The 27,574-nt window shown below is 39.7% G+C and overlaps 1 protein-coding gene across 1 annotated transcript; it reads right to left on the bottom strand.

Annotated features, from left to right (window-relative positions):
* Nucleotides 1-1,675: 1,675 nt before the first annotated feature.
* ABHD17B (abhydrolase domain containing 17B, depalmitoylase) lies at nucleotides 1,676-27,464 on the bottom strand. The gene is made up of 4 exons (XM_075019833.1): nucleotides 27,150-27,464; nucleotides 20,364-20,838; nucleotides 10,299-10,478; nucleotides 1,676-9,389 (listed from the first exon to the last, which is right to left on the bottom strand). Exons 2-4 carry the CDS (start codon nucleotides 20,828-20,830, stop codon nucleotides 9,170-9,172), a joined length of 867 nt encoding a protein of 288 aa, XP_074875934.1. The 5' UTR covers nucleotides 20,831-20,838; nucleotides 27,150-27,464; the 3' UTR covers nucleotides 1,676-9,169.
* Between the last annotated feature and the right edge of the window lie 110 nt (nucleotides 27,465-27,574).

Genomic DNA, 27,574 nt, shown 5'->3' with positions numbered 1-27,574 from the left:
AGATTTCTGGCAGGATGTCCTGGCTTGTGAAGCACTGAGACTAGCGCAGGGACAGCCAGACAGTGTGCAACAGTGAAAAAAGGGAGCAGGTAAGAATCTGCAGCGAGAAATGGGCGTGTGTGCATCTGAGCACCATAGCTAAAGAACAAGACAATCTGAACTCAGGGAAAGACTTCCTCTATTCGCAAGTGGCATTTACACACCAGAGCACATTACTTCAATTCCAAGTATTGTTAACAGCAGCAATCATTACAATACGAAGCCTGGCAACATGCGACTTCGTGTTCAAAAGCCTTTGAACTCTGAGACTATTTATTTAGTTGTTTCCCTGCTGTTGCAATTTCCAGAAAGTAATTACCCTACATGTTTCAACATACACAATGGCATAAGAAATTATCAGTTACAGTGAAGCATAAGCCAAAAAATATTAATGTAGATACTAAGGCACTTAATTTATTTTTTTTTCCTTAGAAAAATTCGTAGAATTAAAAGAAAGGGTCACTACAGGAATTAACAATGTATATGCACACTTTTGGTCAAAAATATCACGTGAAAGTATTACAGTACATATCAGATACCTTTACTAACAAGTTAAAGATTAATATTTAAATTAGTCCTCAAAATATATGCTGATACATGGTTCTACTGCTTTAACTGTGTAAAAAAATCTAGGTGCTTTGGAGAGAATGTTTTCCTTTTTTTTGACATACTTCCTTCCAACAATGTTTCTTCTGAATGATTCTATTGCAGAACTGTATCAGCACCCACATTCCATAAATGTCATCTCCTTTTCTAATGGTCTCAAAAGTAAATAAAAAATATGTCTATAGAAGTATTGATCCATAATGTATAACATGTGCTAAATTGTGTATTTATACGCTTCGGGTCTTCCTTCTTTATCAGATTATTTGAAAGCATGTGCACATGGTTTCAGTAATGCAGTTCCTTTGTGCACTCTTATTAGTGCTTCTCAAACAGGACATAGCAGAGGACAACTAATATGATTAAGGAGAGGGAGCACCTACTTTACAAAGAAAAACAGAGTGAAATCCACTAGGGGTAAGATGGATAAGACACATAAAATGATGGCAGAACTGTTCACCAAATCCTGCAAACACAAAATGGAGGACACTCATTTAGGAGTGAAATTTTTAGGAGACAGATTTAAAACAGAAAAAAGAAAATACTTCTTTTAGTGTGAGTAATTAAATTCTTGGATTTGTAGCTGTGGAACAACAGTACCAAGAAGTTCAAAAAGAGGATAAACAAATTTGCATACAAAAGATAAACAGGTATTACAGGGCATAGGTTTAGATGTACCCTTTAACATTTCTAGTTCTGTAATTTAGGATGCCAGTGGAATATGAGAAGATCTGACAACTGAGAGTACCCAGGTCTGCAAGCTCTTCCTAAATAGCATCTCCAACTATCACTGTTGCAGACAGAATACTGGGACAGATGGACAACTTATCTGACACACTTGGGCACTTTTTAAGAGAATTTACTGCAAGGAAAGCATTTACTGTGCATTAGTTGCTAATTTGTTTGCATGTTCTGACCCATGTGTAAGTGAGATACAATTCAAGGAAAGAAGCATGAGTAATCCTGCACTTATTGTGAGTAAGGTCACAGGGTTATTGCAGAAAAACTGACATACAAGAAATTCATACGTTTGCTTAAGCAAAAACTTTATTGTGCACCCATATGCTGTTGCTCTACATGCAGTCTACATAGTGCAGAAAGCCGCAGTAAAATTTAGATGTGGAAACAGACATCTGTATGTTTCATGGAAACCTAACTGAGCGGATCAGCTCCCATCATCATAACCAAACTGCTTCTTTAATTAGACCTATGTAACAGGAAAACAACCCTATCAACTATAAAAAGGAAGCACAGAAAAGCACTGCAGCCAGTTAAATCATTCACTATGAATAAGAATCAAATCCTTGGCTACCATAAATGATCACACAATTGATTCCAAAGAAACTATACAATTATGCAACAGCTATATATCTAACAGAGTCTTCTGTGCACTGACAGTGATATATGAAAATGTGTATATTTAAAAATATTAATCAAAAAATACTTAAACACACACCTATACCTTAATGATTCCTGGTTATTTATAAAATCCAATTGTTCACTGAAGTCACACAGTACTAATTAAAATTCAGAACAAGTGATAAATTTTAAATAAAAGAACAACAAAATTACAGATAAACACATACATTATTATGGGTGGCCAAGTCCTCACATACCACACAGAAAGGGAGAGACAAATTGACCCAGAACAGCTGTTGAACACTGATGAAAAAATAATCAGAAATTAATCACAATACTTTGTTCACATATGAACACTCTTGTTCATATATGGTTGGTTTTTTTAGAGTAACTATTCCCCCAAACATCCATATAAACAAATCTGTTCATGAAAATTTCTGTAGAAAGCAAGCATAAATGTCACAGATCAGTGTCATGGACAAATACAATGTGCTTTTGTTATTCATGAACAATGCCTTATGTAAAATGCATCTCCTTACTGTTACTAAGTGAAAACCTAGCATAACAATAATGCATTGTAACAGCACAATCTGAAATTATCATGGCTTAGATTTAACATTTACCTTATCAGCATTTTTCTGGAGATGCCTCCAGGACTGCACATTCAGATTTGCCAGTCCTCATGCTTTTATCACGCCTTATAATATTTCATGTCTCTGAAGAGCTCTACCTACTGACAAGTGAATCTCAGCTTTCACTTAAAACAGAACCCACTAGCCTTTGTGACTACAGAGAAACACATAAAATACAGCCTACTTATCCCAACTTTTAGAATTACTCCAATTCTTTTTGTTTAGGAATCATAAATGACAGGTTAGCTATTACACACGTGCTATGATGGGCAAACTGAGAGTGCTGGGTTCTACCACTACAGCAGAACAGGAATTCATACAATTTTTCAAGACTGTATTCTTTGTCTACCCTCCTGTTCTGGCTACAGGCATATGGTCTGTGTTACACCACTTGAGTGGCCACAAAACCTCTGACAAGTAGCAGCTTTTATTCACACTTGTTGCTAACTATAACTGATATTACAACGCAGATGGAATTCTGGTAAGTAAACCATGCAATACTTTGCCCTTCTTTGTACAGCATGCTACAAAAGAGTTGGCCAAATACTAAATAAAGAAGTAAACTATATATTTAGCACCATCACATGTCATCCTGGGTAGCAGAAAGGTCTGAAAACCACAATACCTCTTGTCAGCACTTAGGTTTTATTACCCAAATCTTTTGTCAGTATGCTTCTAATGAATCAAAACGTTGCTATTAACATAACAGAATGGCACCATCCTGGGAAGCCATTTCAAACCAGTGACCAGCGCAGTTCTGTTCCAAGTACTGTGCAGCATCTAGCAAATAGACCTAGCAAACTTATTTTAATCAAGATCTGGGGCAAAATCACAATGCAACATATGTAACTCCAAATCAGTAATGCTCTAACAAAGCTGCTGTTGATTTTGAGTCCACAATCTCCTTGCTCTCCTTAGGATGTCTTACAACTCTTTTACATTTAAAGTGTACTTAGACTGTGATCTTTAAAAGGAGGTGACTTGCCCAACCAAGGACCTTTGCAATGCTTAATATGCTTGAGAAAGACTTGCACTGCCTTCACATGTCTTTGAGGTACTAGATGAGTTACTGATCAGATTACTTAAAATGCTGTTCTAGATTCAGTCTTATTTGGATACGTGGTGTAATTCTGTTTTAGAACAGCACAGTAAATCCACTATTTACCTGACTCCAGAAGAAAACTTTGGGCAAAAACGTTTGTGGCTTTGTGGTTTTGAAAGAAAAAAATGTCCCAGTATGAAAGCCTGATGCCATTCATACGGGTATACTCTGTGCTCTAGGAGGAGACAACGCACAGCTACCTACTTGAGATGCTCATAGCTTCTAGCATAATAGGAAGGTAAATTGACTATTTCATCTTCTGTAATATCTCTTCCATGTCTTCTCTTCAGTGCTGAAGATTAGAAAACTATTTGCCCTCTGTAAGCAAAAAAAATTTGAAAATGAAACATTAAAGTTACAACCATTTGTATAATGCCTCATTTACCAGCCACAAAACCTATTCTAGGCCTCAAAACCTTTTTGAGGTTTTCTATTTATTTTGAAATAGATTATCAGACTAAGATACTTTATTAATACCTCTAGGGAAAAGCTGATGCCGAGATACTTTTTTTAAGGTTGTCCCCTTCCTCAGTGGCAGAATAATCAGTTTTTAAGAACATTTCTTTTACACTATCCTCTTAATCCTCAAGCATTTTCCTTGCCATTTTATCAGAAATACACCAGAATTTTACTTCCTTTCACAGAAAGAAAGAGCAAGAGGTCTTACATGAAAAATAAAAAAAAAAAGGAAGAAAGTATACTATAGTATTTATTATCATCATCATCATACAATGGAATTTCTTCACAGGGAAACATTGTTTCTTTCTATGGCTATTTTACAATTAGTATTCTCTCAACACAAATTGGTTAAGAAGTTCCATATGTTAGCATTCTAAGACTATTTCATGCTGAAATTTCAATCTGGTGCTACTTAAGCTCAATGGGTTTTCACACTAACTTTTAACAATTGGAAACAGTCAAATGTTATGTGAACTGTTTAAGTGAAGGGGAGCAGGCCTGATGCACAGTTAGTAGCTCATGAACCCCCCTGCCCAATGACAATATAAACAACTTTTCAATTTTTTTTTTACAAACACTATTCAAGTGAAGTAGAACAAGCTTTATTAACTAATTTTATTAAAACAACCCAAACTAACCCTATCTCCATTCAGTCTCCTCTGCTGCTTGCCAAGCACATAGGATAATAGTTGTGAATGCAACATTCCCATTTTGAGAATGTTTAAGACATCTTTCAAATACTTTTCCTCTTTTCAGGATAACATACCTATACTTTACATCTAGCTTTTCAGTCTTCCTTTTGTAGTAGGGTAGCAATATGTTCTCTGATGACACTGCCTGAGGTATAAATTTTGGTATTACAGTCAGTCTCAGCAACAGCACATCAAACAGTGATGGTCTCAGGATTAAGAGATAAAGAGCTTTTTCCGTAGCAGACTTTTTGTTGCTTTCTGTTGCTGAAAAATAACCCACCAAAAGTAGGGAGCACTAAACTAAGATAATCCTTGTAACTCAATAGTCTCCACTTCTGAGCTGGTGTACAGTGATGGCACAAAAATATGTGTAGTGGTAACCATCTAAAGGATTTGCATGCCATAATTCACAAAACCACAGAATGGCTGAGATTGAAAGGGACCACTTGAGATCATCTAGTCCAACTCTTGTACTCAGAGCAGGGTCAGCTACAGCAGGTTCCTCAGGGCTGCGCTCAGCTGGGTTCTGAATATCGGTAAAGATGTCACCTCCACAGTTGGTTCCAGTGTTTGACCACCCTCACAGAAAAAAAAAAGTTGTTTTCTAGTATTCAGATCAGATTTCCCGTCTTTCAGTGTGTGCTCATTGCCTCTTGTTCTCTCAGTGGGCACTACTGGGGAAAGTCTAGCTGTCTCTGCTCCCTCCTTCCATCAGATATTCACACACATGGTAAAAGATCCTCCCAAAACTTTTCTTCTCCAGGCCAAACAGCCCCAGCTCTCTCAATCTCTCTTCCTGTGACAGATGCTCCAGTCCTTCAATCATAGCAGTGGCCCTGCACTGGATTTGCTCCAGTACATCTCTATCTTCCTTGCACTGGAGAGCCCAGAACTGGACTCAGCACTCCAGATGTGTCTCCGCTCACAGTGGTGAGTGGAGGGGAACAACCACCTCCCTTGACCTGCTGGCAAGTCTCTGCCTAATGCAGCCCAGGATGCTGTTGGTTGTCTTTGCTCTAAGGTTGCATTGCTGGCTCATGGTTGGCTTTTTGTCCACCAGGGTGCCCAACTCTTTTTCTGCAAAGCTGATTCCAAGTGATCAGACCCCTACTTACACAGGATGCTTTTTCCACTGGTTCAGAAATGCTATTTTTGTCATTTTTTTCTTTAATATATTAACAATGCCTACTGTATAGTGAGAAGAATTTGTATCTGTAGGACCTGGAATATTCCATAGTAAGAGGTACCAAGCAGCTAGCCGTGCTGCACAATGTCATCCAATTAAAAGAGCCCAAGAGTAAACATGCAAATTTTTTTTCACTAAAAAAAAGCTTCAAAAAGAAAAGCAAGTTTGAAATCAGGCAATAAGAGTAGGTAATTGAACATACACTAGAATTCTTTGCTGCCACAAGCAGACAGTAGAGAGGAGGGGGGTGGGTTGTTTTTTTTAATGTACACATTCATGTGTGTAGGAATGTAAGACAGCAAAACATGTGTCAAAAGACCCCCACCTTCAGAAGGTGATCTCATATTTTACATAAATGAAGTTCGTTTTAAAGTTGATCTGCCAAGGTTTCCAGAACTGAAAAAGACAGCTTACTATCAAATATTTGTCTCAAAGAAAAAAAAAAAAAAGAAGAAATCAGACCACGTGGTTCATAAAAATGCTCTTTTCTTTTTCCCTAAAATACAGACATTGTCTTATTAATGAATGCTGAATCAACTCTTATTTATCATGAGACAATTGCATTTATAACAAAACAACAGCCCATTGTCAAATTCACCAAAATGATGATTTAAGAACAAGACAAGCACCATGTCAAATGTTTTCCTCCCAGCTGCAAGAGTTCAGAGTTGCTTTATGTCAGTAACAAGTTTTTTGCCATAATATGATTCTTAACACAAGCTAGGCTGTGCCTAAAACCAATTTTAATTCCTTCAACAAACAACTCATCTGAAAAATCTAGGTGTAAAATACAAATCAGAACAAACTGGCAATAATTAACCATGCATAAGTGGTCCCAAAGAGATCAGAACCCTTACTCACCAGTGTAATCCAGCACAGCTGCATCTGCTGAAGACAAAACTCTGTTAGTCAGGCCTTTTGTTCTGCTTCAACAAAACACAAACAAAAGCAGCAAAACAGCTATGCCACCTTTTCTGTCTTTTCAATTACAGGGTGCCATAATATTCCCTAGCACAATCTGATAGTTCTTGTGATGACAGTTGATCATTTGCCTGCCATGTGCAGTACTATCAGCCAGTCTGTATCACTTACCACTGCAGTTTTGCATTCTTTATTTGTGAATTTCTGAAGAGGACACTCAAAATGGACTTCATTCATCACAAAGAAAGCACTTAAATACCTAATGGTAACAATTTCCATCTAAATCAGAGATAGTGGCTAGAAGGTAGTAAGAAAATTAAATCAAACTATGTATACAGTATGATGTAATAAAGCTGAGTTACATATCTATTTAAGCACACTTCCAATTGCAAAATCTTGGATTAGGATGAAAATCTTTAAGTCTAATATTATTGTGCCTGAATACTACTCTGAAGTTCAGAACACACTGAAGCATACTTGATCACAAAGACAAAAAAGAACCCAATTGCTGGAGAACAAATTCAAATTTCTTTCTATTCATTTACCAAACCAAAGAGCAAAAGGCAAGAAGTCACTGATGATTTCAAAGAAAGCTAAATTTGAATTCATTACAGAAGAATGTTTATAAGCAACTCTGCAGCAGAAAACCTGTAAGCTGAACAGCAGAAAGAAGTAAGATAAGGCATGGGGATGGAAGGGTGATCAGAACAGTAGCTTAGCTGCTGATAAAGAAATGTGCCAACAATTCGTAACAATGGGTTACTGCTTTAGTTCTCAGATTTCATAGAGTAAATGAATTATTTTTTGATATCACAAGCAACTGTTGCTATTTCTTTTAAAAAAACAAAGGAAGAACAGCAAGTTTATGGAATATTGTTTACTGTTAATCAACACATCTTAATCAAAGTTTTCACAATACTTGAAGCTACATTTAAGTATACAATAGTCTCAATCACAAAAAACAAGCAGAACAATTAAACTACGTAAGGCCTTTAAATTAGAAGCACAGTGTGTATTGTTGGTATATTACTTTGTTTACAAATAGGCTACATATAATTAAGTTTATTTTTCATAGTTCTATTCACACAAAATGCATTCAAGGGAAAGGCAACTTACAAAGTTTATTTTACTATGAGTTAATAGAAAAATGTCAACATTCTTTTCTTGCCCCTCGCCCTACCCCATCCAGGCATGAGTAATAAAATTTCCACACAATACTCAAAAAACCAACAAGCTTTTACACTAAACATCCAAAAGTAGAGCCTGATCAGATAACTGCAAACCTGCAAATTGTTTATTACAGAGTTGGATGAACTTCCAGGTTCTTTTGATGAAACATTGCATCTCTACGCAATCAATGCTTATAACTACGTTGTCCACAAAGCCTTCTAGGTTCTAAAAGTCTTACCGATTTCAAAGAAGTACTTAGTGGCCTAAGTAGTAATCATGTGAGTGATATTTATGTTACAACAATGATAACTTGTGGCATTATTTTGGCAAGATTAGGACTGCTGAGAAGATGAGTGGGTAAATTTGTTTGACCTGAAAGGTAAGGGGCAACACAAGAACAAAAGAACTAAAGTAAACTAAGCCCAAAAGATATGAAAAATATGGAAAAACAGATCTATTTTGACTCCATCCCCCTATAACAGGGCATGGGTCATTTCCAGTGACTGTCTATTCTTATTACATACATTAGTATTTGCTCAAATTTCATGGCTATTACATTTTTACAGAACAGCTGCTTAGAAGTCTGGTTTTTAATTTACACCTGTGCAACAGAGTAAGTCACAGTACATTTTGAGATGTTTAAAAAATATTTATAAACTTGTTTTTGATATGCTAAAGCATTTGGCAACTTTTACAGCATTTGATTTTATATAATTAAAATTTCATACAGTACTCCTTGTGATTTTTTTTTTTTGTACATCTAAGAAAAGAAAAACCTCACACAAAGTAATATGAACTTCCAAGCTTGACTGCATGATCATGTAATTCCAGTTTATAATGCTGGCATTAAAACCTTCATTAATTATGTTGACAAATCATTACCTGTAAATTTAATGAAGGCAACCAGGATGATTTGAAAACACAACTTTCAGGTTTTATGTTATGGATTTATCAAGGCGTGCAGTTCCGCAGTGAAATGCAAAAGCATGTAAATATACAAAGAAAATTACAAGTTCACCAGTTCCTGTGACACAAACTGTTTTAACCTTTCAAGGTACTGTCCATAGAGTTCCACATCATTATGGCCCGCTCCTTCTACCCACAGTGGTTCTACAGGTCTCTGGCAACGCTCAAATAATGCTAGGCCATGTGAAAAGTCAATTACTTCATCTTCAGTCCCATGGATTATTAACACAGGAGATGTTATTTTAGAAATTTTGTCAATGCTGTAAGAAAAAGATTATATCTATGAACACAGTGAGCTTTATTAAATCTTTTTGAAGGACCAGACAGTTAATTTCACTTTTTAATTACACATTGTAGTTTTAACAATTTAACTCTGAAGTTGTTTAAATCATTTGAAAATTAGATCTTATCAACACCCTGGAAGCCATTACAGTAGCGCATGTAAAGCCACACAGAAAGGAAAAAAACTACTGGAAACTATTAGGATTGGATAACAGAGCAATCCATCTAAAAGTGGTATTCATTACCACATTCACTTAAAAAAAAATACCGAAGTCACTGGACTGATGAAAATATTACTTCAGAGTTTTTCAGTAAAAAAGTGCTTGTCAGAAGTGAAGGAATTTTAGCATTTAAAGTTTGACCATCTTTGAGGAAAAAAGGTCTTTGAAGTTAGATGCTCAAAATACAATTCTTTGAGACAAGTGTACCAGTTTGTAAGGACCAACTAGTGGCACAGTTCTGAAATACACGACAGAAACTTTCTTCAGTTAAGGTCTACTTAGCTTTCCAGCCTTTGCTACTTACAGAAATATGCAAAAGACTTTGTTCAGTTACCCAGATTAACAATTCACTGGACTAGAACTGCTTGTTAGAATTAGTGGTATTAGGGGTTACATATAGGAAAACTAATCACTTCTTTAATAGATTTCACATTAACATTCCAGACCCACTGAAATGATTAGACATGTGAAAAACCTAGATTTACAAAGTTCTGTAAAGTCCTTCAAATCAAATGTTCCTCATCGTTGTTATTCACTCTGATTTTTGTCAAACTTTTTTTTAATCCTTTGAAAGAAATTTTATTTGCCGTATTACTTGTTTCCCCTGTTTAAAAATTCTGTAATAGAGAAAAATGTATGTAGAATAAAAAAAATCCTACAACTTACTTGGGGAATGCATCAAAGCAATAGGTCTTCTTCGTATCAGGAAAAGCTACTCGCATTCCTGAGGTCAGTGGAGAATGAAGAATTACAGCAGCACTTTCATACCTAGCAGCAAGATCCACAGATGGTACTGTTCCTATACTCTGGCCATATATAATCACATTTTCAGGGCGGATTCCGTACCTAGAAAATTAAAAATGTTAACAAAACTGGTATATAAAGAGAAACAGACAAAACTGCAACTACACAGCAAGGCAAAAAAAGCATTTCTGAAGACAAAAATTTCCTGAAGAGTATAAACTATGAAACAGGAGCTGGTAGAAGAACAAGCAAGTATATTCTATAACAACCTGACTTAAAGGGACAATTATTTACTCTGTATTTGCAGTAGTTTTTTTGCCTTAAGCCTGAATGATACTGAAGTATGTTTCATTTTTTTAAAATATGGATTTGTGAATGCAGTTGTGACTTGTATACTAGCTGAAAGCCTTTACTGGTAGCTCTAGTGAACCTACAACAGAAAACTGATTAAAGCCTTCCTAGCTCTATGGTTATCAAGTAGAGCATAGTCAAATCTGCAAAAGTTTGGTTGGCTTCACTCTTCTGATACCTGATAAAAACTGCAAGCTAGTAACATAGCTCAGCAATTTAGTGGGACCTAAAACAAGCCCACACAGACAGTGGTCTGAATACTATGCTCTCTATGTAGTAGCTGAGATTCTTCTTTCTTATCATGGTTGGTTTGACATGCAAGCTAGCAAGGGGAATACCCAGCCTAACCCACAATTAAGACAGCCCAATAAGCACTACAAAATTAAGTCAAAGTCTCCCTCCTAGTAAGTTGAAAACACTCTTTTTTTTTCCTGTAATTAACTGAGATAAACAAAAGAGTCATGAAACATCTAGTTAACACTTACACAAGTCAGATCTAACATATGTTTTTGCACTACTGTGGATACAAAGAGCAGCTGGCTCCCAAGTACCAGTGGAAAAGCCTCTAAACAGAATGTTATGCTGGCAAGAACTGTGCCCATGGCAGAAGTGAGCTGCTGATACACTGATATATACCAACAAAGTACTCTTGGTACAGGTTCAGACTGCAAATTATATTTATCTGAGTACCTTTGTTTAACTTATGTGGGAAAGGAAGTACCTTAAATAGGAAAAGATACTGCACTGCATTACAAAAAAACAACAACAAAAATCAAACATTGTTCTCGTGTATCATCAGAAACTTGTTCAGCTTTCCAAGTTAGAGCAGACTAGCCTAACACCAATATGGAACACATGAGGCAAGTGTAATGTTTGCCAACTGACTATGACTATAATCCTAAAAGGACTGACAATCAACTATTTACAGTTGAAGTGCAACCATTATCTCTTCAACAAATGAATGCATCTTTCCTGTCAAAGCTAGGTAACAACACCCATACCCACAAAGGAGTTACCAAATTAGTACATTTTGCATACCTCCAGTAAAGCCAGCAAAACAGAGGTAATGAAAACTTGTCCAGTATCTTATAAATATGGCTAAATAACTGTACAGGTCACTATATACTAAAATCAGTAAAGTCCAAAAGCCTCAAAATCAGGAACATCAGGAAAAAAGATGTTTCACATGTACCAAGACATTTAAATTACCAACCAACAAAACCCAAAAACTCACAAGTACTTTTCAATAAGCCAGAAAACATGTCCTGTGTGTAACATCAGTACATAATAAACAGTTAATTTAAAAAAAAAAAAACTAGGAAGATGGCAAGAAAAACAAAATCACATTTAAGTATTACTGAAATGTAAGTATCACTAGCAGACCTCATTAGACACCCCAATAAGCTTTCTAAATTGGGGCTAAAGTCCACTATACACAGCTAACATTGTCTATTTAACTATTCATCTATTTATTTAAATTTTGTTCTGCTAGAGTGAAACATAAAAGCAGTAAAAGTATTAGCACAGATAGATTCATAGAATCTATCTGTATCATCACTACTTAATTACTATCAGCATTTCCTAGAAAGAGTTTCTAGGATCATAATCAAGACTTCTAAAACACTAAGACTCAATCATCAGCCTGGAACTACAGGCAAGCCCTCCACCTCACAACGGTTCTCGGAGAATAAAAAAATTCAAACATTCTGATTAACAAATACTTTCTCAAAATTCCAACACACAAAAATAGTATGAATTAAAGCTTTGAAACTGAAACAAATGTAAGGCCTTCATTATTTCTGTATCTCTTCTGAAACACCTGACAGCAGCCCAGCACCTATCCTTTTACAACTAATCTCCCAATTCAGAATAAGTCAAATCACATTTGTCCATTCTGAAAGTACAGTATAGCCTTCTATCCCTTTCATATAATTTGAACAAAGTTTAAATTAATACCTGACACTTTGCATCATTAGTATGGCATGGAGTTTGCACAGCAAATTATGACATAACATAGTTTTCAAATAAAAAACCTAGCAAATTATCACATTCACATTTCCTCAGGTATTGAGTTTTACAAGGTGCAGGCCATTGCACACAAATTTAAAGCAAAACTTAGAAGTACATTTTGGAGCATATATTCTCCTCTTTCTCATTATTCTTCCCCCTATTTTTTAATCCAAATCCTTCAGCCTAAAGATAGCTAAAGATTGGCTACAGAAAGTAATCCAAGAAAAGCATTTACTATATTTGGATTAAAGTAATCCTTTCTCCACCACAGCCAAACAGATTGCCTTCACAGCACTCACCAGAAACTATTTGTTTTGCAGTCTGGAAACTGAAATAGTGAGGCCAATCACCAGAAGTGGTGATTCAGAGCAGACTTTTGAATATTCTGGCTTGGACAAAGAAAAAAAAAGGGGGGGGGGGGGGGGAAAACCCCAAACAAGAAGCTTGCAAACCAAAGAACAGCATCTGCTGTGTCTGTCTCCAGTCTCCCCTCTCCTCTTTAACAGGCTTCTGAGAAGTTTGGGAAAAAGGAAGAGCCCAACTGTCTCCCAGTGCCTCTCTCCCAGAAGTATCACTTCCCAATCTATAATGGAAGAATTCTTGAAAAGATAACTGTTGTTAAGTTCCATAGTCATAAAATTTGTCTACTCCTCCTTTTGACAGTCCTGTAAACTCCAGGTAAAAGCCAAGAAGTTTGGTAGAAAATCATTAGTTGACTACACACCTGGTCTCCCAAATGAGGAAGTGTCAGATCAAGAAAAAGTGGCAGTAATATTGTTCTCTTAATTAGTCCCTTAGAATTACAGGCCATCCTGAGGAAAGGGAATGTGACAGCCATGTGCGGTAAGTAGCTGTTCTGGTGACAAGAGCTCAAAGACATGCTGTAAAAACTGTTGATATCTTTGAAAGCTCATTATGTTGATTATAGGAGTAATATAAACACTACTGTCTACACAAGTAATCTTAGATAACTTGTATCAGAATACACAGGCCTTCAGTTTGTTGGTCCTGGTAACGGGGGAGGTTTATGTGTTTTGTTTAAGCCGTAATCACCAGAAAGGACCTTGGTACAAAATCTGAAAAGTAGCTGTGCATAGATGTACCTTCTCAGAGAGAGCACTCTTCCTCAGAGACAAGTTATTCTGGACTGAATCTGGCATGAAATTTAGATAGATACTTTCTGCAGTTCAAAGGCTCCCCACATCATTTTTCACCTTCCCACAGCAACTGAGATTTCAATTCTTTTTAACACCTGATTCATCCTTTATGTTCATGCACCTAAGGGCTACATGCCTGGAAAGCACATGGAACTTGAAGAACAGTCTTTACTTAGAACTAAACATACATCTGTTGACATAAGCTTACTAGCATCCACACAGAGTGCCTGCGCACTCATGAACTTCTGCCCTATCACCATGCTAAAGGTACAGGTTAATGTCACTACAAAGCTAAGCTATTACAGAACAGGAGAGAACCACTTTCCAGTTTCCATCTTCAGTGACATGTTGCCCTTCATTGGGCTTCACCAACTAGTTTAGGAAACTAAACTCATCTTTTCTGGGAGAAGGGGAGCAACTACTTTTCTGCTCCTCTGTGCTGGTTGTCTTCAGGGCCAGGCAAGAAATGACATGCCACTGGTGGGTTAAAGGAAGAAGCAAGCCAATAAATTGTTGTAACTGTAACATCAGCCCACTCCCTAGAATCAGGGCCCAAGCTAACACAGGGCAATTAGCAAAGCCAATATGCTCTTCTGTGAGCCTACATATGCTGATCAGATGATAGCTGGTCTCTTGTCAAAGATGCAGCCCTGAACACTCCTGCCTGACCTTTTCAGCTTCCGGCAGAAAAAGAAGAACTGCTAAACAGCAATGAAATATTTTTTTCCCTTTGTGACAAACATTTACAATGTCCTGTAGCACAAGCTCTTTCACTGTTTCCTTTATATTTCTGTCTCTGTAGCAAGACCTTTACTAAACACTTATCTTAGTGGCAGTCCACCTCTTTTCCGCCCCTCCCTCCTTTTTTTTCTTTTCATAGAATCAGAACAGACTGGGTTGGAAGATGATCTAGTCCAGCCCCCTGCCACAGGCAGGGACCTCTTTCCACTCACCAGGTTGCTCAGAGCCCTGTCTGACCTTACCTTGAACACTTCAATTGGATATATATCACTTACATTGGATATTCATCATATTATATACTTTCATTGGATATACATCACATTACCATGACGTGCAATATGTAAACTACAAAATGCATGTCTGGCTGTAACAAGTGGGTTTTGGTTTGGGTTGGTTTTTTTTTTTAAGCTTCAGTTCCCTTTAACAATCAAATACCAGCTGAAATTACCATACTATACTTCCAGGCTCTTATGAGTACCTGCCATTTTGCCCTTGATATACCTAAGGGAGACAGAAAGCAATTTATCTTTTTTACTTCTGAACTACTGCTGTTAATCTAGAAGACTTGCTTGCTTTACAATAATAAAATAAAGTATCAGTAAGATAAACCTTATAAGGGTACATTTTCAATAGTATCTCTCAGGCTCACACTAATGAAGAGGTGCAATAGATGCTCTAGTGAGGCTGCTGTTTGTGAAGCTGTTGCAACACATGCATTTAACTAACTGACAGCAGTGCTTGAGGCACGTGGAACAAGGGTGAACGTCCTGAGGGAATTTTCAATGCACATTTCAGAACCTTTTGTCGCCATGCACATAACACATGAAATTACAGCTGCAAATTGCAGAACATGAAGGGCATGAACATCCTCCACACCTTTAACTATCAACATTCCAGGCCATGAATAAAATTCATGAGCATACAGCTCTTCCTCAACTCAGATGCACATTCCCCTTCTTGTGTATACAACATGTATCATTACTAGATATATTGGCTTTGTGTGGCAAGGTTTTTTTTTGGGGGGGGGGGGGGGGGGGGGGGGCTGTCGGGGGCTGGGTTACAGGGGTGGCTTCTGTGAGAAGCTGCTGGAAGCTTCCCCTGTGTCTGACAGAGCCAATGCCAGCCAGCTCCAAGATGGACCCGCTGCCGGCCAAGGCCGAGCCCATCAGTGATAGTGGTAGCACCTCTGTGATAACATATCTAAGAAGGAAAAAAGTTGTAGGGCACATAGAAACCACAGCCAGAGAGAGGAGTGAGAATATGTGGGAGAAACAGCCCTGCAGGCACCAACGTCAGAGAAGAAGGAGGAGGAGGAGCTCCAGGCACTGGAGCAGAGATTCCCCTGCAGCCCATGGTGAAGACCATGGTGAGGCAGGCTGTCCCCCTGCAGTCCAGGGAGGTCCACAGTGGAGCAGATATCCACCTGCAGCCCGGGGAGGACTCCATGCTGGAGCAGGGGAAGAGGGCGATGAGTCCTGCCCCTGAAGAGGATGAAGCAGCAGAGAATGTGTGATGAACTGACCACAACCTCCATTCCCTGTCCCTCTGTGGCACTGCAGGGGGTAGGTAGAGATCCGGGAGCTGTGCCTGGGAAGAAGGGAGGGGTGGAGGGAAGGTGTTCTGAGATTTGGTTTTATTTCTCATTACCTTACTCTGGTTGATTGGCAATAAATTGAGTTAATTTTTCCCAAGCTGAGTCTGTTTTGCCCATGACAGTGATTGATGAGTGATCTGTCCTTATCTCAACCCACAACTCCTTTGTTATATTTTCTCTCCCCTGTCCAGCTGAGGAGGGAGGAGTGATAGAACAGCCTTGGTGGGCACCTGGCATCCAGCCAGGGTCAACCCGCCACACTAGAATAAAAGGGAAGTACATTTTATGAGAGGCAAGCCCATTGACCACAAATGTCATAATCAACGAACTGCACCTCCTCTGCCTCTTGTGACAGTTTAGCATTTTCTAAACCTTACAATGCTACTAGTATATTTGTTTTATTGGCAAGATTTCTCTTCATAATGAATTGAGCTACTTTTCCCTACCAATTTAAGTAAAAACTCAATTTCTCTCCAAATATTCAAAGTTAAGGCACCTCATCTTCTAGCACCCCCCCCAACTTTTGAATGAAAAAAAAACCCCCTAATTTGTGAATTCTCAAAAGCACACTTTCAGCCAATATCCAAATAGATTTGACATTATTCCTATATTTGGCTGTTCAAATTATGGACATGCAGTCCACTTTGACATACCAGGCTGATGGTGAGATCTACCCTTCAATTTTTCAGTTATTATACAGTCCATGATAAGCAACAATGAAAAGGTTCTTTGGCTTCTTAAAGGTACATCTAGTCATGAGGCAACTCCAACAAGTCTTCAGGTTTCTGAATGAGCACCACTTGCCCTGCATTTGCCTGGGGCTGGTTAAACCTTTCCACCCTTGCTAGGGTGTCATCAAAGTCCTTCAGAGACCAACGCAGCAGAAAATAGGCGTATCCCAAAATGACTACTGGCATTTCAACACTTTGTAGCTATGACAGACAGAAAAAAGAATGTCCTCACTTGCAGCTTTTATGTAGTCCCATGCACATGAATATGCAATAATGTGCAACTTTCCCAAACATGATGGCAGCGAATCACCTTGCCTTCTTCCACAGTCAGCATCCACATGGACAGCTACTGCTTCCTATTAAAATTCTCAAAGCAGGTAAAGAATAGGGACATAATTCAGAAGCTGCATCTGCTCTTTACCTCTTCTCATCTGCTGCCAAATCAGCTTTCTGTATTCATTTACAGGAATGGTAATATTCACACACCCTTACAACAACCACTTTTAAGAAAGTAGTGTTGGACCAACCTCACCATCATCCTCAGTACCAGTTCCAGACTATTTCACCCTAGCTGTCCAGTCCCCACTGGACAGTTGTGCCAATTTGCAGATGACCATCTGGATTGTTGTTCCAAGATATAAAACTTAACACACTAACACATCTCTATCACAAGCAGCTGTGTTGACTGTAGAATGAAGCCCACGTAGACATTTCAATTACCCCAGAAACACCTTTTAATGCTGGGTTCTATGATACAATTTCTCAGAACAAGGAATGCAGGGAGCTGTGCGTGGCTGTGATCAACCTCCAACACAGGTAATTTCTCCATTCTTCTCTTTGTCCCATAACAAACTGTGAGGCACAATTTCAAAGTCTAGGATCCCTTTCTTCTCTCCTTCCATCAACATGCATTTCAAAGGAGTTAGAGCTATAGTTACATCTATCCTGCAAACATTTTGCAGAACACTCACACTATAAAATGTTAATGATGGTGGCAGTGTAACACTGACGGAACAGGCTATGCTAGAAAAGTGAATCAATGCTGCAGCAACTGCTCAAAGGCTTCGTTTTGGTCCAGATATTCATCAAGTATTTAAACACAGCTTAGCACTCTCTCAGGGCTCAAGAGAATACCATGGACTGGTAATCAAAGTGTGGGAGCCAATACATCCAGAGTCATGTACTCAACTTCTCCCTGCTACATTCAGCATCCTGACACAAGGACAAGACCAGGTCTGCCAATTGGAAAGCTGCTGAAAGTACCACAGTGGAAACTAGTAATACCAACCACTTTTTAAGCAACGGAAAAAATTCAGTACACGTTTGTGAAATCCACAATTTGGGCAGACCAATCCAAGCTCTACAGAATTATGTATTTCTAAAGGAGCTTTTGACACAAAAAAAAAAATGCAGACAGCAAATGGAACTCAGCTTCCTGAATGGAAGAGGGAAAAGCAGATAGATGTAGTATGTATTTAGAGTTCCCCCCAACAATGTCTGTTCAGCAAAGGGCATGTTCAGATATGATATTATAATGAACAATCCTATTTGACTAGGGAAGATAAACTATGCATTGTTCAAGAATGGAAGTGAGAATTCAAGTTGTGGTCACATTTTCTTTTAAGTTTTCAATCAGAAATTCATCAGGGGGAGGAAGAGACAATAATTACAAATTAGTTCATAAAACTGAGCCTGTAAACTGACATAAACAAATGATTAAGTTTCACCATCTAGTTCTCTTCCATTTTCTGGTACATTTAAAGAATTCAGGCTGTCTTCCACATTGTTCACAAACCATATTATGCTTTTGGTCAATGTTACTGGGTATTTCACCAAATGGCTATCTTCCAGATCACCAATCAACTACAGACCACAGTCACCAGCGCACCTGTTGCAGCTCTTAGCTTACAGAACGGATGTCTAGTTATATCTCAGCTTTCCACTGTAATCAGAAGAAATGCCAAAACCTAATCTAACAACATGGTACACGTGGTTTTGGATATGTGAGGCTGAATACCTGTCCCCCGCAGTTGTATGAGGTTTATGATAATAAGCGTTCCCCCTACTTCAGTATGAATAAAGTATGCTTCTTTAAACAGAAGTATCACACCTTTGTTATAATGTAAAACAATGTGTATTTAAAACACTGAAAAAATGATAATCCACTCCAAAGAAATAGGAAAATAGTTAATATTACATTGATCAAGTTCTAAATTCACTGCAACAACTACTAGGCTCCAGGATTTAAAGAGTCTTTACGCATGGCCTTACACTAAGTCACATCCCTGATATAATATCATTAAACAGTATGCTCAAGTTGCAATGATCAAACCATAACATGCTGCTCTATATTAAATTCAGTTTTTCACAGATTTTTGGTGCAAAATACACAATGTGATGGGAGGTTTTTTGGTGAACATCTATTCTTATGATCGCAAAGTATTTAAAAAAATAATCCTTTTGTAGTTTGGGTACTTGTAACACAAGAATATTGCTCTAAATGGAACAAACCACGGTGAAAAATACTTCCAAATTTAAGAAATGGGTATTCAGTACTGTGTTTACTTGGTGCCTAGGATTCTTACCTGTATCAGAGAATACCTTCAGAGTCTTTCATCTTACTATTTTATCTCCCTAAAACCAGAGGCTTAGAACACAGAAATTGTTGAAACAACATCCTTCCAATTTGGTTTTTTTGTTTTTTTTGGTTTTTTTCCCTTGTCCAGTTTTAATCTATTTGAGATAAAACCACTGGTTCAATTCCTAGTTTTTGTTCCCACCATAATGTACTTACACAGATTAATTACAACCTTTCCCACACATAATATTTTGCAAAGATAAAAACATCTTCTTGTTTTATATAGAAAGCTATCTTTGGAAATGCTGTAGCTGCTGGTCTGAATTCTGAAACAAAGGTGGTCTGAACACCAAACAGAAGTCCAAACAGAGTCTCACCATGTTCTCTTATAGCAGCTTTTCCATTGCCCCTCCCTACAAAAAAAAGTAGTTGAAGAAATTATCTGAAAAAACAACCTGCATTTTCTCACCCACATCACACCAGTGGCTCAGTTACTGGGGAATCAATTATTATAGGTTCTTCCTATCTTCTAAGATCTCCAGCTAGAAGATCCCAACCTGTGACAATAAGGATTATCTTCTAATCATTCAAGACTGAAACATACCTTATTAAATTTCACCCTGTTTCAATTTTTCTAGTATATCAGGACTATATACTGATCTTGCTCAATACTGACAATGCCTTCAGCATAATGCACCACCAATCAGCTTGGATATGAATCAATTAATCCTAAAATACAGCATTTCTGTTTAAACTACCAATGCAGATTAAGTACAACCATTTGAAAAGCACGCTGTAAAAGAAAATTGGCAACTAATGTCTTACCTTGTCCTAAGAGCCACCCAAGCAGCATCAATGTCAGCATACAGATTCTTCTCTGTTGGCTTCCCAGAACTTGCACCATATCCAGAATAATCATATGAGAATATGTTGCAATTAATCCGTGAACCCAGTCCTATGTAAAAGCTACTCATCTGACCTAGATCAACAGCATTTCCATGTGAGAAGAGCAAAGTATACTTGGCGTTAGGCGAGCAACGCACAAACATACAGGCAATCCTGTTACCTTTACTTGTTCTAGTCATGAAGCACTCAATGGCATCTTTTTCTCTAGAAGAATATTGCCAGTCTGCTCGCTCTGAGAGATGTAAAGTCCACCGACTACCACTCTCGTCGCACATCAGTGTGTAGGTGGGATCAGGAGGTAGGAATGCCAGTTTGGAGGCAATTTTCCCTGGGCATGGTGGACAACAGAACAGGCAGCACAGTTCACTGAAGGAAAGATTATTCATCTTCTAGTCTGAAACAGGAAGAGAGAATGGTATCAGTTTCTAGTTACAATCTTACACAAAAAAAAGAAAAAAGAAACTCATGGAAAACACAAACATAACCTCTCTAGAAAATAATACATAATTTTAGTGGAAACATTTAACAAACAGATTTAAATATATATATGTGAATTTCTATAAAATAGCTTATTTGATATTATTAGCTACTTTAGAATGAGCATATTATTAAGAAAAGCGATGGCTCTAAAGCTCTGCCAGATATTAAAACTAAAATATGATTACCCAGGAGAGAACAAGCATGAGTTTTGGAGTTTCTTTGGAGGAAATGAAGTCCCTCATCTTAAGCCACTAAAAGAAGTGTACATGTTATAAAGAATGATTAAAATAGTTTGCAGCATTTGCAGGATACCAAGGCTATGCAGACCTCTGCAGCCAAAAATCACTACAGCGTTTCTGAAATATGGAGAATATGTATTGCAGTCATGAGTTATGCACTCTTGCAAGCGGTTTCAGCAGTGTGAAAGGTGCATGAAGGTCAAAACTTCAAAGGCAAACCAAGATGCTTCTGCTGGCTTAGCAGACACTGTAGACCATCCGTACACTAAAATCCAGCCACAAACTCTTCTGTGCTCCACATACTGGCTGAGCACATAAATCCACTTAAATGTTTTGAAACCCTTCAAAGAAATTATTAGCTAAGGTTTCCTGTATTGCACATAGAAATTGGGATTTTATTAGTGATATGACTATTTTTATTGTATGCTTTAACAAAACCATCCCAAACCAAACGCTCTATCACAGATATTTGGCAAATCAATATAATCTATACTACCAATTCAAAGCATTGGTTAACAGAGTGGGGGAGAAAAAAAAAAGTAAACAAACATACACCTAAAGCAAGCTAGGTAAAGATATAGTTGCCCTGAAAAGCAGGCATTGTGTCATCTTAATTTACAGCAGCAAGAAGGGAGGGGGGGAAAAAATCCTTTGCTGTGACAATACTTTTTCTCAGAGGTAGGAAGAGTGATGAAATCTACCAAGAGCCCTGCTAGAAACCAGCACACCTAAGATAAGCATTTACACTACTTCCCTTGTGTTGAGGCATCCGACATTTCACCTCAACTTCAACAACTTCTCCATCCCAAATCTACCTACAGGTCTCAAGCTCAGTTCCTGCCAGGTCACTGCGAACAGAAACACTCTTACAGTTTCATGTACCAGCTTTGACTGCTATATCCAAGTTTACAAATGGGAACAAAACAAGCTGATTTCTGATGTCCACAGACCCATCTTATTTCAGAAATACTTGGGTAATGCAACAATAAAATCTTACTGCTAACTATAATACTTGGTGATATTTAGATCATATTTCAAAGTTTGTCCTCTAACTTGTAACACAAGCATAGTTTTCATGCCTGTATAAATCTCTCTTCAGAAAAGCTTCAAGGACACTGCTATAAGACCTGTTGAATATACATCACAGATTAGCTACCTGTATTTTGGACAGTGAATGGTCTCTTCCCTGTGGTAGAGTATGAATGCATAGTGAATACAATGTTACACAGAGTATACTTGCAGAGTAACAAACACAGGCACAGCAAGACAGTCCTATAAACAGCATGAACATTCTTGGAATACTACTCCTCTTTGTAGGGCCCAAACCCCCGTTTTTTTTGCCAAGGCTGCTACAGCCAAGTGCTTTCACCCTGAGACTCTGGTTTTCTTCAGAACAGAGAGAAATCACAGGCTCTTAGATATGGGTGACCAACACTACCAATTTAGAGGAGATGGCAGGAGGGGTGTACTGGTCACCTCCCATAAAAAGATAGATTGTCTCTTAAATGAAGATCCACAATAAAGGACCATATTTCTGCCAGCGAACGAAACAACAACCTCATGTATTTATGTAATCAGCACAAGTAGTCACTCCAATATGGAGTAGCTCATCTGTTCCCCGTCAGGTGAGGTTATTTAGCCATTAATTTTAATTTTAACCTGCAAGTAGGACAAGAAGTGGAAGACCTCTATGGAAGAGGTCTAGCAATTGGCAAAAGGCTTGGGCTGCTTTATGCACAGGAAAAACTCAGTACTTTTTCCCCTTCTTTACTTCTCTAACAGTTTACTTAGTTCACGTTCACAGCCGAGAGAAATTGCTGTGATGTCTCAACAGGCTTTTTTTGCAACAAGTGCTTATGACCCAGCATTCAACCACACTTCTATCAGACACTATTAAATCGATCTTTTCTGAGTAAGTTTTCCCACCTTTTCAGTAAAGCTGAAGGCCAAAGCTAGATGCCACAACTTATTTGGCGGAGAGGGGGAATATTATTTTATGTGAAAAATTTAGAATAATACATACCTCCAAAAGTGAGGTACAAATAGCCTGTTCTGCCCAGGAGCAGCAGATTGCATTCTATTCCAGCATATGACAATAACTACAGAATTTCTTACTTGCTTCTCAGTCCACTTGTCAGAAAGAATTAAAACAAGAGTTTACATTATTTATAACTATAAACAGCTCAGCAACACTACAAATATGATCTCACTCAGAGAATATTTGCTATTTGTCAAAGTCATTTCAGAAGACTGGAAGCTGGCCTGTGGAATTCACACACAGGGCAGTACTGGAGTAACCACAGTTAATCATCTGAGGTGGTACTGTGCCTCAAGATAGCTTAAATGTGCTAAAAATGGGCTGTTGCCCCATATGGCAAATAACTTATGCTGAAGACCATGGCTAAAGCATTATTTCTCCTCTATACTAGACTGTAATTAGACTTTATATAATGCTCATTTAATCCAATGGAAACTGTCTACTGAAACCAAAGATTCTGATTCCATAGTTGTTCTCCATCTAAATCACAGCTAGCAACAACTCCTTCCTTTAAAACAAATACTTTCTTCACTCGGAAGACCCAAGCAAAACAGTAGCTCCCTAGCATCACTAACTGAACAAATCTGACAAAACACCTACTGAACTCCCTCAGGAGGATACCTTTAACTAAATGCAAACAATGTTTCCATTATACTGGAACTGGTTTGTCATTCATTGTATTCACATGAGTGTGTTCTTAACCTCCGGATCTGGAATGGAACCAGGATGTGAGAGTGTCCCCAGGGTGTATAGAGTAATTCTGATATCACTGTTTAAAAGTTCAACTGAATCAGCATTTCAGCCTAGTAGTTATCCACCAGATGTCATAATTTAACTTCAACTAAGCAGGCATTCTCTCTCCTCAAAAAGTATACTGCTCAGATACTTCAATGCGGGATTAAACTTAAAGTTACCCCCCTACTAGTGTTTTTTTTAGTGTCCTTAATGTTAGAAAACATGTAACATGATTTTCTAATGATTCATCCAGCCAGAAATTATTATAGTAAAAGTGAAGAGTCACAAAACCCCCTTCATTTAGCATCACCTACCCTTGGTAAAAGATTCAGAGATCAACAGTCTTAAGAGACTAATTATTTTATTAAGTCTAAAATATAATTTATGGAAAGTGAACAAGGTATCGCAAGTGAAGCTGCATCTTAAAAAGTCACTCTAATAACAAATGGGCTTGATGTATGCTTTTTCTAGACTCTTACTGAAACTGGGGCAAAACCAACACTGACCACAAATTACCTTAAGCATACAGTTCCACAAGTACAGATGAATAACTTTAATGGGACTCATTTGCCTAAGATATGTTGTTAATACCTAAGTTACAGTCTAACACCTTCTGAGCATGTATGATGTAAATGTCTGTGCTCATTACAGTAGCATCATCAGACACAGAGATCAACACATCCCAACAACATGACTATTTCACCTTCTCTTTATCATTTCAGTATACTAAAAGAAGCCAGTGTTGTTCTGCAAACACAGCTCCTAATGCTGGTAAAATTACTAGCAACAGAAAGAACATAATAAGAGAAATATTTGTCTCCTTTAAAATTATACTGCATTTTTCATATAAATTAAGTAGGAAAATTCTGCGGAAGAAACTGTGGAAAAACTGCTAAACCTACTATGGCACCAAGAAAGGCTAAAAAATAAAACAGACCCAAGTGGCATCACCCACCCCTTCTGGGATAGCTTTTAAAAGGAAGGCCAGATAATTTTATCATATTTATCTCTAACTTTCTTATGAATAAAAAAGTGACATAGAAAGTGACAAATTTAAAACTGCCCACAGGCAGTAATTTCAATCCAGCCTTTGGCAATTACTCTTTTCATTAAGGCTGACAGAATGGGGGGGGGGGGTGGTGGGGGGGTGTGTCTATCTAGTCTGAAAGAACACCTCAAATATTTATCTTGCAATTCCTAGAACACAAATGTAGTTCTTTCGTGTAAGCAATTATTCCTGTCGTCCTCCCTCTGCAAATCATAACAAGAGAGTGGCTCCTTTTATTCACATCTTTGAGTACTTTACTATGTATTAGCCTCAAAAGCCCAACACTTACAAACACTTATCTAGAAATCTTATATTTACATTAAATAGAAATTATTCTAATTGTATATTTAAATCAAATTACCTATTTCATAGGAACTAATCACAAGAACAAAGTCAAACTCGTAAATACAGCTGCTGGTTTGTAAATTTTAGTGGTGCTCTAGTTTTAAAGGCAAGATATTCAAATTGTTGGGTTTTTTTTTTTTTGTTCGGTTGTTGTTTGGGTGTTGTTGTTTTAAATCATTATTTTTCATTACATACTGCTGAAATAAGAAACTCTAAAGTAGTTTCCCTCACCCTTTTTCATTGAGCACAACGCAACAAACTCGAGTTCAAGCCGCTACTGAAGCGCTCTCATTTATTTCAACATCTGCATTATATTAAAAATGGAAGAGAAGGGTATGAACATCCTCCAACTACTTCAACAGTTAAAGCAACAAAATGTTTAGTGGGGGAAAAAAATCATCAGTGTCTGATTAAGTATTATATAAAAGTTTAAACTAACAGAATTATTATGAGAGAATAAACAGTAGGTCCGGAAAAGAACACGGAGGAAGTCTGTTCAATAATGAAAAAGCCACACCAAGAAACATCGTGAAGGAACTCTTTAAGGTAGTTTTCAAAGAGCAAAGAAACCTACACAAAAACAGAGAAGCCCAGCAGGACCAAAACTTCATCTTGGTTAGTGCGATTTTCAAAGAAACAAACAGCTTTACCCGCGTCACGAGTTCTAGCAGTCTTACAAAGCTTAACTCGCACATAGAGACCCGCTGCTGCTGGTTACTTTGTATACCTCAAAGCCCAACGGCACGGCTGAAAAGAGAAAGGGAACACGGGGAACGCCAAGTGAAACATCTCGCCCTCCCTCCTCGGCCGAAGATCGAGCCGACCCGCGAAAGGTCCCAGGCAGATAACCGCGGGATTAAGCCGGATTCCGTCATGTTTCGCACGCTCCCCGCAAGACTCGTCTCCACGGAGCTGCCCCGCTGAAGCCGCCTGCGCCCGGCCCGGCGCTGGAGACCCCTCTCCCGCTCGGCGGCCGCGCCAGCCCGGTGCTTCACTGCACCGCTCGGCCCGGCCCTGGCAGGCGGCGACGCTCTCGAAGCCGGCCTGCGTTCCGGTGGCACCGCCTGGGCTTCTGCAGTCCTCTGGGTTTTTTTCCTCGCTGCCTCCCGGCCAAATACTTTAAGCTTTTGAATCAGTAATATCCGAGAGCGATTTTAAGGCCGGCGCCACTCCCACCCCCCGTCGTCAACGGGGGAACCTGAAGAAGTACCTTAAATCAGGCTCGCGGGAATGAAGTCAGCTCCTCAGGTGTCCCCACCTCAAGAGGACTCCGCAGGAGTCAGTCAGTCAGCAGCACTGGCGCGGAAGCGCCGTTTAGACCCGCTACAAGCCAGACCTTCACACGCGTTTCCACAGCCGGAGCGCCCGCCGCCCGAACAAAGGCGTCCGCGGCCCGTCCGCAGCACCCCGGGCGGCGGGGCAGAGGCCCCCGAGCCCGCAGACGGGAGGCAGGCGGGCGGGGGCGGCCGCCGCCAACACCCCCCTCCCCGCCCTTGCCCGGTTCGGGTCGGAGAGCCGAACTGCCGCCTCCCTCGCCGAGGAAAAGCCGGTGCCTGCCGCGGCCCTCCCTCCCGCCCCACGCCGCAGCCCCGGAGCGGGGGGAGAAGGGCGGCGGGGCGGGGGTAGGTGCAGACGGGAGAGAAAACGGCCGGGCCTGCCGAGGGGTCAGCTCGCCGCCACAGCCGGATCCTCGAGCCGCCACCCCGCCGCCCAGCCGGGGCCGCCCCGGCTGCTTCCCCACCCCCCCCTCATCACCGCAACTCGCCCGCCCCGGCCCCGCCACTGCCACGGGAAGGGGGGGGGGGGGGGGAAGCCCCTACCTGCACCGGGCGCTCCGCGCGGCGGCGGCGCGCGCGGCCCCGCGCTTCCCCAGCTGCCGCCGCTCGAACGCCGGGCCGGCGGGGGAGGGGTGCCGGTTGTGCTGAGTAACGGCGCGGCGGCGGCGGGCGGCTGTCAGCGCCCCGGCCCCCGGTCGGCGCCCGCAGCTCCGCAGCCGCCCTCCGCGGCAGAGAACGCGCGGCCCCCGGAGAACTGCTCTCCGCGCGGCCTACGGGGGGAGGAGAAGCGGCGGCGGCGGCCTCGCCTCGCCGAGCGACTGCATCGGATCGAGCGGCTGCCGGAGCGGCCGAAGAAGCGGCGGGGCGGGGCGGGGCGGGACCGGCCGCCGGCCGCAGCGCACCAATGGGGGCGCAGCCCGCAGCGCCGCTCCGGCCACTGAGGCTCCGGCTGAACGCGGGTGGGCGGG

This window comes from Buteo buteo, chromosome Z (assembly GCF_964188355.1).
Source record: "Buteo buteo chromosome Z, bButBut1.hap1.1, whole genome shotgun sequence".
Classification (NCBI taxonomy): Eukaryota; Metazoa; Chordata; class Aves; order Accipitriformes; family Accipitridae; genus Buteo; species Buteo buteo.
This window is presented reverse-complemented; position numbering and strand designations above follow the sequence as displayed.

Bases quoted from the DNA above. Each gene is read 5' to 3' on its own strand.
- ABHD17B (XM_075019833.1), bottom strand. From the start codon at position 20,830: ATGAATAATCTTTCCTTCAGTGAACTGTGCTGCCTGTTCTGTTGTCCA. The intron at 10,479-20,363 runs GTAAGACATTAG...TTAATTTTCTAG, and splicing joins TGGGTGGCTCTTAGGACAAG to GTACGGAATCCGCCCTGAAA. The intron at 9,390-10,298 runs GTAAGTTGTAGG...TTTTTCTTACAG, and splicing joins TGCTTTGATGCATTCCCCAA to CATTGACAAAATTTCTAAAA.